This window comes from Opisthocomus hoazin, chromosome 2 (genome assembly GCF_030867145.1).
Source record: "Opisthocomus hoazin isolate bOpiHoa1 chromosome 2, bOpiHoa1.hap1, whole genome shotgun sequence".
NCBI classification, from domain to species: domain Eukaryota; kingdom Metazoa; phylum Chordata; class Aves; order Opisthocomiformes; family Opisthocomidae; genus Opisthocomus; species Opisthocomus hoazin.
The window spans coordinates 57,345,344-57,359,240 of NC_134415.1; the positions used below are offsets into that span (position 1 = coordinate 57,345,344).

The 13,897-nt window shown below is 43.0% G+C and overlaps 1 protein-coding gene across 5 annotated transcripts in view; it reads left to right on the forward strand.

Moving 5' to 3' along the window:
• Nucleotides 1–13,897, forward strand: part of SASH1 (SAM and SH3 domain containing 1) — a 567,447-nt gene that overhangs the window by 358,033 nt on the left and 195,517 nt on the right. Inside the window, exon 1 of one of the 5 annotated variants that reach the window (XM_075413754.1) lies at nucleotides 9,839–9,907. The exons of the other annotated variants lie outside the window; for them this stretch is intronic. Coding sequence (XP_075269869.1) covers nucleotides 9,863–9,907 — 45 coding nt within the window. The 5' untranslated portion in view covers nucleotides 9,839–9,862. Of the gene's footprint in view, nucleotides 1–9,838; nucleotides 9,908–13,897 lie in introns of those variants that run through there. 5 annotated transcript variants of the gene reach the window in all.

A 13,897-nucleotide genomic window follows, 5' to 3' on the forward strand; every position in this document is an offset into this window, starting at 1 on the left:
TGTTTCCTCATCACAGCTGTTTCTGGTTGAGTAGTCCTTTTTTTTTTAATTCTTCCTCTGCAGAGAATTATTTTAAACAGGAGTAGTTTGTTCTTGTTTCTTTCAACATGCGAAGCAGAACAGTGCCGTGTCCTTTCAGCTTGCTGGCGAATCTTTGTTGCTTCTTTGTGAGGAGGCGGCCCAGGGTGGCCACCCAACCCGACGGGCGCTACACAAAACGTGCCTGACATCTGAGGTGCTTTGGCCGCCGTAGCTACGTAGGGGAAAGTGCGCGGTAACAAAACACAAAAAAGCAGTGCTTTGTAGGCCTCCAGTTGCGTCAGGGGAGGTTTAGATTGGATATCAGGAAAAATTTCTTCACCGAAAGAGTGCTCAGGCACTGGAACAGGCTGCCCAGGGAGGTGGTGGAGTCACCGTCCCCGGAGGTGTTCAAAACACGCGTGGATGTGGCACTTCAGGATATGGTTTAGCTGGCGTGGTGGTGCTGGGCTGACGGCTGGACTTGATGAGCTTAGAGGCCTCTTCCAACCTTAGTGATTCTAAAACCCTAAACGCGGTGTTTCTGCAGCCGTGCCGGGTATAATAACTACCGGTGAGGCCGCCCCACCGGTGAAGTTTCGCAGCAGGCTGCCGGGGCGCTGCCCGCCTCTCCCCGCCTCTCCCCGCCGGCGGGGCCCGCCCGCCCGGGCCGGACGCGCCAGGTAACGGCGGCCTCTCGGGCGGCTGAGCGAGCGCCGGCTGCCACCTAGCGGCCGGCGGGGGCGCCGTGCCGGGGCCGGGGCCGGGAGCGGGCCGCGGGCGCCCGCCGGGGTTCAGCCGACGGGGTTTAACCGGTCGGGCTCTGGGGCTGTGGCCGGGGGTCTCTGCTCTCCCGGTGGGGAGTTGCGGGGGGGCTCCGAGGGCCGCCCGCTGCCGGGTGGGGTCAGGGGCCTCGGGGGGGCTCCCGCAACATCAGCGGCGGGAGGAGTCGGCGCCGTCCCCTGCTTTTGTGATTCCCGAGGAGGAAACGTTCGCTGGAGGAATACCCTGTGCCTGCTGGGAAAGTCCACGCCGAACAGCCTGTTCCCCCTTCGGCCCCCCAAAACCCCAATGAAATGAAGGAAAAAAGAAGAAAACCGTAGGACAAGCTAACATAAACAGGCCAAAGAAGAAGGGAAAGCGTAATTTGCTGATGTACGAGATCCCGTCTTAAACACAATATGGAAGAAAGAGCTGATGTTCTGTCCTGGCTTAATTATCATCATTTGACTTTCAGGGTGTTTTTCCAAAAATTAAATACTTCTGATGAGGATGATGATGTGGCTTAGATAATTTAGCCATTCAAACTGTTATTGCATATTATCTGGCATCTATTTATTGAAATGAAATTACACCTTTGGCTTTTTTCAAGGCCTAGATTTGAAACTACAGATTTATTTGCCATTTACAGCCCCTTCATATTGAAAATCACTACTGTAAGGTTGCTAGCATTTCCACTGCATTTTGTTACTAACCGTTGCAAGATCAGTAGCCTCTAGCACAGAAAAGTTGTTCCATCGTGCGCTCTATTGCTATGCCACACCACCTTTCTGAAGTTGATGGAACAGAGCACATTGGAAGGGAGAGAAAATTTTGGGTTGTTTATGATATTCTGGACAGAAATAGATGAGGCAGCCGAGTCCATTGTGTTTTATGATGGAGAACTGCCCTGGTTTCAACTGGGACACAGTTAATATTCTCTCTAGTAGCTGGTGGTAGTGCTGTGTTTTAGAATTTGGGATGAAAATAATGTTGATGACATACTGACGGTTTCAGTTGTTGCTAGGCAGTCAAGGACTTTTCAGCTTCTCGTGCTGGCCTGGGCCGCCAGGTAGACGGGAAGCTGGGAGGGGGCACGGCCGGGACAGCTGACCCTAACTGACCAAAGGGATATCCCATACCGTATGACACCATGCTCTTTTGCTTCACTTGCACGCGTGGCTTTTGGTTTACCCATTAAACTGTCTTCATCTCAACCCACGAGTTTTCTCACTTTTACCCTTCTGATTCTCTCCCCCATCCCGCTGTGGGGGAGTGAGCGAGCCCCTGTGTGGGGCTGAGCTGCCGTCTGGGGTTAAACCACCACAAGAGCTGTGGTGGATGTAAACAAAATGCTGAAGGATCCACTGGTGCTAAGAAATTTTGATTTCTTTATTGCTAAAGCTGGATATTTTAAAAACCTGTTTTATTCGTCTTATTGTGTTTATATCTTTTGGGCATCATATGTTCCTTCTCTGCGACCCTGAGTACTTAAAGCATGATGATATTCTTCATGAAAACTGAGCTTCTCTTAAATAACAAGATTCCAGGAGCTGAAGCTTTAGAAAGCAACCTATGGTTAAATACCTTTGAAAAAGCTCCAAGTTATGAAAATTATGTTAATTGACATTAATTGGGGTTTTGGGGGTGTTGTGTGCTGTTCTAAGTTATCAAAGCATGTGTGGATATTACATACAGATAATCAGGCATGAAACTGACCAACAGTACTGCTAAATATTATTCTATTAAAGTCATATGCTGGGGAGGGATGGAGAGGCAACCACCTCTTTTGCTAAGAGACAAGTTGGAACTATACTTACTTCTAGCCTTGGACATTTTTTTCCCATCAACTATCAAAGCCTGACTTATCCTCCATATGGTACTGTCAAGGAGTTTGATAAATATCTTGCTGATTATTTGTATACTTTATATAATTCTGGCCTATTTTTGACAGGTAATCATATCAGTCTTTGCTGCAATCTAGCTTGTGTGATAAACGGTTTTCTCATGCTATCAAGTTTCTACATTAAGCTGAAGACAGGGACTGTCTGCCATTGATGGAGAGAAAATGGTGCTGCATGAGAAAATGGTGCTTAAAAATCTCTGTTTGCAAGTCTAAACAGGAGAGAGGAAGAGCATTGTTTGCTGCTGTTTACTGGGGGACTTTATACGAGGACAGATCAACTTCTTTTTGTTCCAGTCAAGATCTGTTGACTGAAAACTACTTTAGCTTCTAGAATTTAGGATAGTAATTCTTAATAAGTGGTAGCAGCCTCCTATTAATGGGTAAGAAAGTTGTGTAGGAAGACGGCAACAAGAACAATGTCATTTACAGAGCTGCTGGAAAGTTCAGAGTAAGATGACATTTTTCTCTTTCTGTATCTTTTTGGTAACTGAGATGGTAGCTTTTATTAAAATCAGTGTCAACCTTCACTGTGTTGTTTCCAAAAAACACATAATGTTCATGTCTGGGTAGGCCTGACCAAACAAAGAGCATCAGTGGCTTTGTGTCCTACCTTCCAGCATGGGCAAATTGTAGGATAATGTCCTGTAGAAGAAATTCATGTAGCACAAACCCACTTTTCACAGGCATGGCTGCCATCACTCCTGCAGAGGCTGCAGAGCTGCCTAATGGTTTTCTCTTCCCCCTCCGGAGTGGCAGCGCTCTGTGTACATTGCCTGCAACATACAGCACAACGTATATGGTCAACAACCTGAGAACACAAAACCTAGGTCAGATGAAAGTAAGAAAGCTAGCAGACATCAAATATTTTCAAAAGGAGATGGATTTTTGGTTTGTTTGGATTTGGTTTGGTCTTTAACTAAGCTTAAAATTGCTGTTGTCTGTCTAAGCTAGTGAACTCTGCGAAGGAAGAAATACTGAGCCACTTCCTTGGAAAGTAGCTAAAAAGGCATTTTTAAAACAGTGAATATTTTATCGTGCAGTCCTTCATTCCACGCAAACCCTTGCTTTGCTCATGTTAGTGTTCAGGTGTCGTGATCTGTGCACGGGGTGTGTGTGCTCAGATAAATGTCTTGAGTTAGACTCGCTCCAGATGGAGAGCACCACCATCTGCTGCCTCTAACTTGCAGCCCCAAAGACCGTAGATCTGATTCAGGGGAATGCCTTTGTGCTCCTCTGCTTGCAATAGTTCTTAGATGTTTCTCATACCTCCCATAGGAGTTGGTCTTGATGTCCCAGCTTTGTTTCAGCAGTGAAAGAACACCTGCTACTGCAAATTTTTATTCATAGCAGGGTTTTCTGCTACAGGATCTATGAAGAGGAGAAGAGCAATGGGAACTCTTCCTGTCAGCACCCTGGTTTCAAAAGGCAGCATTGTTCCTGCAAGGAAGAGGAAGGAGAGGAAAAAATCCACAAATAGTTCGAAAACTAAAAGCAGCACTTCCTTGCTCCTCCATTTTGGTAGAAGTATCTGGGAATGTGACAGAAGTTTTGGTACTCGTTGACGCTGAAGATCTGTGTAGGAGTTCCTAGAGGGTGAAGATGCTGACCTCTGCTTTGAATTCCCAAACCTGCCGTGAACTTTTTTGTCCTTGCTTAGTGTCCCAGCCCCTCTGAAGTCTCTGTGCTCTTCTAGCATTTTAAATAAATGAAAATGAGGACTGAGGAAAGTGCAGTATAGGGGTGATAAAGTTTTTCCTAGCAAATTTTGTCCTGATCCTTATAAATCTCTGTAGCGTAACAAGCAAAGACAAATAGTAAAATGTAAGGTTCCCTTAGTAAATCTGGACATAGCTACACTAATTTGCTATACAGTTTGCATTTGGAGTCACTGTTAGAGATGTTAGAGACCTTTGTGCCCAATTTCCTCTTTATTTTATCAATTACCAGGGTCCTTTCTGTTGTATCCTCGTGTACTGCTCTGTAATAAACAGGGAAAAAGAATTCCTCTCACCCCTCAGACCTTGTAGTTAGAAATACTACAATTTCATGTAATGAGAATTCCAGGTGTAGAACTGAATTCAGTATGGAGAGTTTACTTAGAGTTCAGAACAGTAGGATTTTATGATCAAAACTCTCTTGGTATTTTGGAGCGTCAAAGGAGATCACGTGCACAGGTAACAGTGGGGATTTATAGCAGGGTTGAGTTTGATAACTTACCTTTTTCATAAATAATCCAAACCAACCGTTTTCAAGGATCTGCCATGGTGTATAGTGAGCATACAATAATTTTTAATATCCAGGGACTAGAACCACCATTGCTGCTTATGCCTCTATTACACTTCTAGCTCCTCTCTCATATTTGAACTTGATGAATCTGATCCAAATTCCACTGGCATTAATGAAGAACACTCATTGACTTCAATAATCTTTGAATTGCATCTAGTATCAACTACATTAGCATAATCAAGTGATAGGCAATTGTTATGGATGCATTATTTAGCACTGATTGGGGACGTACCGTCAGCTCCAGTGTCAGCTGGTGTTAGATATTATTTTATAAAGGCTTGATTATTAAATTACTATTGCAGGTTATGAATCTTGCAGTTGTGCTTTCACTTCTTATAGTGTGCTTTTCTGTATCGATGTTATAGTTCCCCTAAGTGTATATTGGAAGGGTTCAGCCGCTTTATATAATTTCCACATCTGTAATCTCTTTTTCTATGAAGTGGCATTTCTTACAAACCTGAGTGAAGCGAGGGCCATAATGTTCCTCACGTTCCTCTCTGCGTCACGTATTGAGACGCAGCCTGCATTGCAGCAGATAAGGCTTCAACCTGACAGCACTCATTCGTGTATGAAGCAGGAGAAAGGAGCATGCCAGGTTTCGGATGCTGCTAATTCGAATCAGGCTCTTGGTACACAGTGCTCCTTAGCTGGAACGTTGCTGAAGGCCACGAAGACAAAGAATATCAAACTACCTATGTCACGTCCTGGCGTAACTTCATGAAACCCTCTTCGAGGGGTATGGTCGGCAGTCATAAAACAGGCAGCTGCAAGTAGGAAGCAAGGTGCTGGCAGGTCACACGTGTACGGCAAAGCTCTTTTTAGCGATAGTGTTGCCCTGTCCACAAGAGGCTCTGCCTGGACCCAGGATGTGACTGTAGCTGGGTTGGTACATGCAATGATGTGTGTTTTAAAGTTTTTTAAAATTGGTATTCAGCTTGACTGAATCCAGAAATACTCATGGTGCCAGCTGCCACTAGCTAAAAAGCCATACTTGACAACAACTCGAGTGAGCAAGTTCAGAGGTCACGGTGGTGTAGGAACAGAACACAGGACATTTTCTACAGTAATAATCTCGGTTTTGTTAATACTTGTGGAGCAGTTAAAAATAGTTTTGTTGATGATCAGGGATTTTTTCCAAAGAGCTGCAGGGGACATAGGCCTCTGCTGCAAGTTAGCTGCTTGCCTTCCAACAGCATGTAATTTGCTTTTAGTGAAGTCCAAAATGGTTAACTGTCATATTAGCCAACACATATGCTTGTGTCAGCGGTTAGAAGAATTTCACTTTAGATCCTAACATTCAGATTATGGACTTCTGTGCCAGTGTAAGACTTCATCAGTCAATAAAAGTTGATCTGCAACCTTACTTCATGCTGCAGAAGCCAGACCTCACCCAGTAAACCGGAAGTGAAATCTTCCTCTGCCTTGTCAGATTGGAGTGAAGATGCTGGAGAACAGTGTGCTTTAAATTTTGGGACAAAGATGCATGTGCATGTCATGTTTGGCACAGTAAGGTCAGGGTGGGCTGTCCGAATCACCCCCAGGATAAGGGGAACCTGCAGTGTTACACCAGTAGGTGACGAAGGCCCCTCGCTGGGGTGGCTTGCTGCACTTCCACAGCTGAGAGAGAAGAGATGGCCCACTGGTGTGTGACTGTGGTACCGAGGTCTGCTTCAGAAACAGGTCATTAAAAACAGAATCTACTTGCGATTGCTACAGAAACCAAACCTTGGAAATTCTTCTCACAAATCAGGGTGGGTAAAGTGTGCTGAAGTGCTAAGGGATAATATTTATCAGACATTAGTACAAGTGCATGATTTTAACATGGAGGTAGGTAGTACATAGGTATTGCAATTAAAATACAAATTTGGGCAGGGGTCTGCCTGGTACAGGCAGAAGCATGGAGCTAGATGATGGACATGTTCACAACGTGTTTTCTGGGGGGATCAATATAAAAGAACTTCAGGAAGGGTACATAAAGGTGATTTATTTTTCACCTTTTTCTGTGTTACTGCAGAAAAATGTAATTGAACTTCAACTGGTCTCTGAATTATTTGGCCTTCTGTTAAGGTAGCAGAGAAAGATCTTTGATAGATGTTTATTATGATCCTGATGGAAGATTTTATGCTGTGTAGCATGAGAATCAAGGGAGAAAAAAGGAGAAAAAAAAAGAAAAAGGCTTTTAAAATTGGTTTCTGCTGTGTGCCATTTCACCTCTGTGGTTTTCCTTGCCATCTCTATCACAAGTTCCTGCATATCGGATCCAGTAATGCATAAGCTGCCATCACTCACCCTTTACTCTTTTTTGTCACCCTCCCCCTCCAAATATTAGTTCAAACCCAAGAAGTTAGTCACTTAGCGTTTCACTGCAGTTTTTCACCACAGTATTTCTGTCAAAATTGTTTTCTGGTTTTTGAAATAACTAGTCTAAGATGAGGTAATTTTCCATGCAAATTAAATTTCGTAACAGACATTCAAATGCTCCTCAAAATAAAATGCCTAAGTAACATTATCATGGTAAAGTAATGGATCTACAAAAATTCCTTAGAGCTTACAGTAGAGCTCAGTGACAGGACATATTTCCAACCCACTGGATTCAATGTACATGGTTCAAAACAGCAGATAAAGTATTGGAGACATCCTGGCTGTAACTGGAAAGCCCAGAGGGTTAAGAATCCTTTGCAATCGGACAAAGATGTCTGTGTTTCCCAAAATGCCAGAAGAATTATATTCGTTTGCCAAGTTGCAGGATTCACAGAATAAAGCAGGAAAAAGATACAGGCTGATAAGGAACAGTTTGCTAGTTCTTGCAAATCAAAGAGCTTGAAAAGCACTAATAATAGATTTATTGTCGAACAACATCCTTTGTAATTAGTTTTTTCTGGACAGATACAGGATGATCGGCATCCTGTTTTATTTCATTTTGTTTGTAGAAGTGGAACACTGAAGTGATTAACTGGGAATAAGTGCTGATTAAAGGCGCATCTAAATTTATCCCACATTGTTTGGGGATGGCATAGACTCGGGAAATCTGAAATCAGATCATTGGATTGTGAGTGATGATCGGTGTGTTAAACAGCACAAGTATAACCCAGGCGAAAGTATGCAGTCGGAGTCCGGTAGGGATGTTTTACTAGCCTGGGCGACTCTATCGGGCATTTTTATTTTTTATTGGCATGGCATTTTTAATCTCCTGCTGTCCTACTTATCTAATTAAATGCTGTCTGCAAGTGTGTAAGTGGTCCAGGCCATAATAGCATAGATATTACACTTATGTATATTTTATTATTAGGTATTTTATATATAGGTAGAATTTCCAGAGCTGTGAGAAGGTGGAAGGCTTTTCCTACATTTTTAATAATTTAATGGGGCAATGGCATTACAACTGTCTTACCCAGCAGAAATCCACCGGGTAAGTGTTCCACACCCCAGCTGCTGAGGGGTCACTGCGGCCATGGGCACGAACTGCCCTCAGGCCCCTTCAGCCCCCAGTGAAGGGTGGGTGCTCAGGTCCCCCCAGAACCGCTCCTGCTTCCATCCCCCTTCCTGTTTGGTTGTGCCCGTTCCCTTCCCGTAGTTACAAGAAGAGCCCGCAAGCACAGGAGGGGCGTCAGAGGAAGATGTTAAAGATAGGAGCTTGGCAGAAACCAAAAGCTTTTAAATGTTAAAACTTGGAGGTGTGGAGAATGTTCATCCAGATTATCTCAGCAACTTCCAAGGCAGTAAGAGCTGCAGCTCGGGCAGCGGTCCCAGCTTGACAAGAAATGTTGAGAAGCGTAGAGTGAATACTACCTCAGACCTCAACGTGTCAGAAAAAGCAAAAGCTTGCAAAGCAAAAAGGGTTCTCTACTGAATCTGGTGAGGGCTTGATAGTCGTGCAAAGGTCTGCAACAGTGTTTATTTGCTTGGACTGGTGTTTTTAGTCTGGGACCTGAAAGATTTTGAACCTTCACAAGGTTTACGTGTGAAGGCAACTGACCAAAAGCTTTAAAGATAGGCAGATGAAAGAAATGACGAATCTTGAGCTGGAGTCTCCCAGCTAGCAGAGGGTCATTAGGTTGTTATGTATTTCATCCCTTTTCAATCTGCAGCAGAGAGTTGTTACGAAACTCTTCAGCCTCTCTTCTCGGGGCACAAAGAGGTCTGCGCGTCTGTGGAAAAGAAGATGCAGCATTTGTATTGTCCCTGCATCTTGTTATCCCCAATTCTCAAAAAATGCGCAGCAAATTCTTCTGTGCTTTACTTGGCAGTGGGAGGGGCTAATTGTTAGAAGTGGCAACCATAAGTGTATTTAAATACATTTTTGTAACTGATCAGAAGAGTTTTGTGCATTAATCTAGTAATGTGTTGTGGCAGACCAGATGTTTTTAACATGTAGCTTATGATGAACTTTATGATATTTATATATGTAGCAAGCAGGAATCTACAGTTATGTTCCATACACACAATGTAACCAGACGCCTTAGGGACTTACACTTCAGAGGCTTTTAAATGCAAGCCTCTGGCTTGAAGCTGTCTTTCTCTTGGCTGCACATAGCACCCAGTAAAAGTTTGTATCTGGCACGTCATTTTTGAGGTGTGGCAGAGTTACAGATGGTAATACAAGTTGAAGTTTTAGAAATTATTATGTTAGAGACATGTATGAATCCTTGAGCTCCTTTATTATACATTGTGCAAGCAGTCAGTTAGCTGAGGCATACTTCGCTTTTGAATCATAAGGAAAATGCCACTACCCAGCTTGCTTGCAAACTCGTTTGCTTAGAAGCCCTATTGCATCAGCGAAAACAACAGTGCGTGTTTAGAGTGCTCTGTGGAGCACAATGTTTCCTTTTCTTCGTTCAGTCATTTAAATGATTGGAGTGATACTTTCAAAAAGGAAGAAATAATTTCATCATTATGGATCATTTTCCAAGTGAAGCTGAGTTTTGGAATAAAGTGATGGTGAGTAAACCATGTGAGTGGGGAAGGAGGGATTATTTTTGTTCTGAATTTCATTCAGCAGTTTCTGAAAACTAAGATGGAAGTGATTTTGGTATTCTGGCTGTAGGGCTGTATGGTTTTTATTAAGTGGAAAACATAACAGACCGATGAAAGAAGGGATGAGACAGTAACAGGCATGCTTGCTGTCGTGTTCCATGGGAAAGTGGAATGTGAATTCTCTTTTAATATTGAGATACAAATCTGATTCACAGTTAGTTCATCTGACTACTTCTGAAAGGGAAACGTGTCAGCTCATTAAATAGATGCATTTTGTCTAAGCAGCTGCTTTTAACATGATTTCAAAATAATTTGTGATATTGCTACCTAGATATTTAAGGAGTTTTGCGGGTGTTTTTTTTTACTTTAAAAAAAAGAAAAATAAAATCATGATTTTATTCAGATGGGTAAAAAGTCTTTAAATTACTAATTATCATTGTTCTCTTTCTGGAAACTACATTAACTGTATTCTGCCTGTCCTGTAAGTAGCGATGTTCTTTTGTCTCTTTCTCTTTTTTTTTTTTTGCCATGAAAATGCAACTAATACTTCAGTCATTGAATTATCAAATTTATCCAAAGAGAGAGAGTGGGGTTTTTAAGTCCAAGTTTTGCCTGGAAGAGTAAAAAGGCCAGACAAAATAATGCTGCTTAAGTATAGGGAGGTAACCATTGCATAGCTGCAGGTTAGGACAAGTAAACTTTATTGTGCCTTCTCTTGTTGCTGATGGTAATCAGGACGTTCATATTAGCCTAAAAAAAAAAGAAAAAATCAACAGGAGGTTTTCTAAAGTAACTTAAGGAACTTTTTCTTTTTTTTTTTCTGAGTGAGAGAGGCAGTGTGATCTACCTGGTAAAGCATATAATCAGTGTGTCTGGCGTACCGTCTCAAGCACTGCCACAGGCAGCCTTAGGTGAGTTTGGGGAAGCCACTATGCAACCAATTTTACTACACTTGCTTACAAAGTGAATTGTACTTTATTTGTGTAGCAAGGCACCTTCTCCCCCCCAGTTTTTCAGTTTCTATATTTTTAAAATATCAGTTATGTTTGTCTCCTTCACAAGGCTGCTATGATTCTCACTCCTTTGGGGTGTTTAGTCTTTGATGACACCATGTCAGCCATCTGTAGGTCTTTCCTCGATAGGCAGCCCTTCAGTAGGGAGACAATAATGAATATAAAACATGTTCAAATTTGTGAGGACTTACTTGTATTTCCTTGTTTTAAAAAAGGCAACTAAAGCAACCATTTGGCTGTCCAGCTGCTGAAAACAGAGAAGTACCTAAAGGACCTGAATTTTAGACATGTAGGAGTTATGTTGATCTTTTTCCGTATAACTTAGTTCAAGTTTGCAAGCTGTGAAGTTCTTCATTTTGCTGTCTTCTGTATATGATTTGTACGAACATCATTAGCTCGTGACAGCAGGAAAGTGGAAATGATCGTCCTGTTGAACCTTGAGACTGTGATCCTGCAATCTGGTTGTAAACCAAGAGTGTCGTGGGTAAAGACAACCTCTGTGGCTGTCTGAACAGATATATCAAGCAGGTTCCCATGCATGGAAGTTACCTTTGCAATTTATTTATTTCAGGTGAGGTGGTGTCCAGTGACGACTTTGAAAATGTTTCTCCTTCATGATTTGTTAACTGGTTTAAATATTTCTTAAAAATTAAAACTGAGACAGCAGTTCAGTTTGTTCTTTTTTTGCAGTGACTGGGTTTTTTTTCCTGCCATTCTCCCAGAATAGTAGCAATTCCATCTTCACCTGACTGTAGTCTTCTCTCAGGTGAGCTCTCTCTGCCAAGAGCAGAGCCCTGCGCTCAGACCTGAGCTTTATAAACATTTTGTGAAGAAGATGCAGTGAAAACATCTGTCTATGGTATTTCCCACCTCTTGAAATCAAATTTCAAATAAGTGCCCATGTTTCCTGTCATAGAGCGTGGCTTGTAGGCTAATGCAATTTTCCTCATTGGTTTTTGCACTTGAAAACTGCTTGATGATTTAGAACATCCAAAGGAGCAAAAGTGATTTTTTAAAAATAGGGATATGGTTGTGTGAGCACTGTAATTTTCAGGAAGGGTTTTAAAATAAATTGGCCTGGAAAGAGTGGTTGTCATTTCAAAATATAACAGCAAATGCATTGCATTCCAATGGAATAAGCCAGCTGGTTGTCACAAAGGAGACATGCCAGTGTCCGCATTGTTAGTGAGGTTTGCAGTAGCGCTGCTGTGCAGAGCTGAGGTCTGGAAGGGATTCTCCAGTCGCTCCGCAGAGTATCTCAGCGCTGGAAGCTGGTGAGCTGGTTCCCCATGTCCCTTGCGGATGGGGTTATCTAGCCAGCTTGGCGAGAGTAAGTCAGGATAGCTGATCCGTATTGGGTCATTGGGCTGAGCGCTGTCCTGGGTCAAAGACAAAAGGAAGAAAACTCTCTGGGACGTGCTATTGCTTCAAAGACAGTAGTGGACCCATTCTTCTGGTCACAGGCATTTTGTTGACCTCAGTTCCAGTTTTGAGTTTTGCTAAAGAAATACATGATAACCGGAAGGCGGCTGACGATGTCAGGGTAAAAAGGGTAACAGTGGGTAGGGCAGTGTTTAATCCTATAGTTGTCTTACATTGAAAACTGGAGGGTGGGAGGCAGGTCGTTAGAGCAAAGCGACTGTTTGATGTGGGACAAACAAGTCCTGTGGAAAGATTGGGGGCTGTTTGCCTCAGTTGCTGTTAGACACTGATTTGCTGCCTCTTTTTGTATCTGTGGGACAGTTTGGTGACTCTCAACGAGGGCTGATGTATGCAGAAGGTCTCTGGACTTCCCTTCGTGGCTGCCGGCATCCTGAGCCCGGGCATTACTTGTGGTCTCAGTCGTGCCCCACTGTCCTTACCATCTGCCAGAGCGTTTCATTTGGGGTGCAGCTCATCACCAATAAAATCTCTCAGTGAAGGGGGCTTTCTTCGTATAAACTCAGAACTGCCGTGGCGTGCCAGTTGGTGTCAAGGCAGTGTTCGAAATGGGCTGAGAGAAGGAGAGTGTGACAAACCAACTGTTGATTGCCAGGTCACAGGTTTGCGGGGTCTGTCTGACCATAGAAATAGGATGTGCAAGTGTTTGCTATTGGCAAGTGCAGTGTCACTCTGCTGAGATTGTTGGGATGTAGTTCAGAAACTTGGCCCTACAAAACTGTAAGTTAACTCTGTGTGTTGCCAGCTTCACCATGCAATGGAAAGAGTGATCACACTTTCTTAATTAAAGTGCTTACAGTAAAAAGACATGCTAAAAAGTGCTTTAGCGATAACGTAAATAAAAGCACTAGCAGGTTTTAGAAAATGAAGTGAAAGAGCACTGAAGAAATAATGGTTTAAAAAGAAAGCAACCCTTCAGAACTCAACAGGTCTCCTGCAGTCTTGGATGTAGAGGAAGTAACGCCTGATTTGTAAGCTCAGGCACACCAAGTGAGTGGGCTGCATCTTCTTCATGTTCCAAATTATGAAAAGCTGATTGCAGCCAGCTTCCCTTGCCAAGCAGAGGTCGCACAGTTTTGGAGAGGCCTGCTTTTGTCTACTTACAGTCCACCGACATCTGAAATGCTTTTCCCATTGCTGACCAGGTGGGAAGTTCAAATTCACCTGCATGAAGAAACTGCTGATCCATTTGCATGGTATGCCACAGCCCTGCTGCTTTTATGGAGTTGGGTAGTAGACAGCAAAAGGTACTGAAATACATTCTATATGCGACTATTATGGAAATTCCCCGCTCAATTTTCACTCCCATTTTACTACCTCTATTTCTGCATTTCTTTTTCATCCCATCTGTGGAACTGGGAGCACTGTATCTAGTGCACTCCTGCATTGGTCTTCTGTCAAGTCGTCCAAATTCTGAAAATCCAATCCCAATATTTACAGGTAATCTGCTCATCTAGAAGCCAGTAATTTTTTTAGAATCAGGTTGAAGGCTATATGCTTC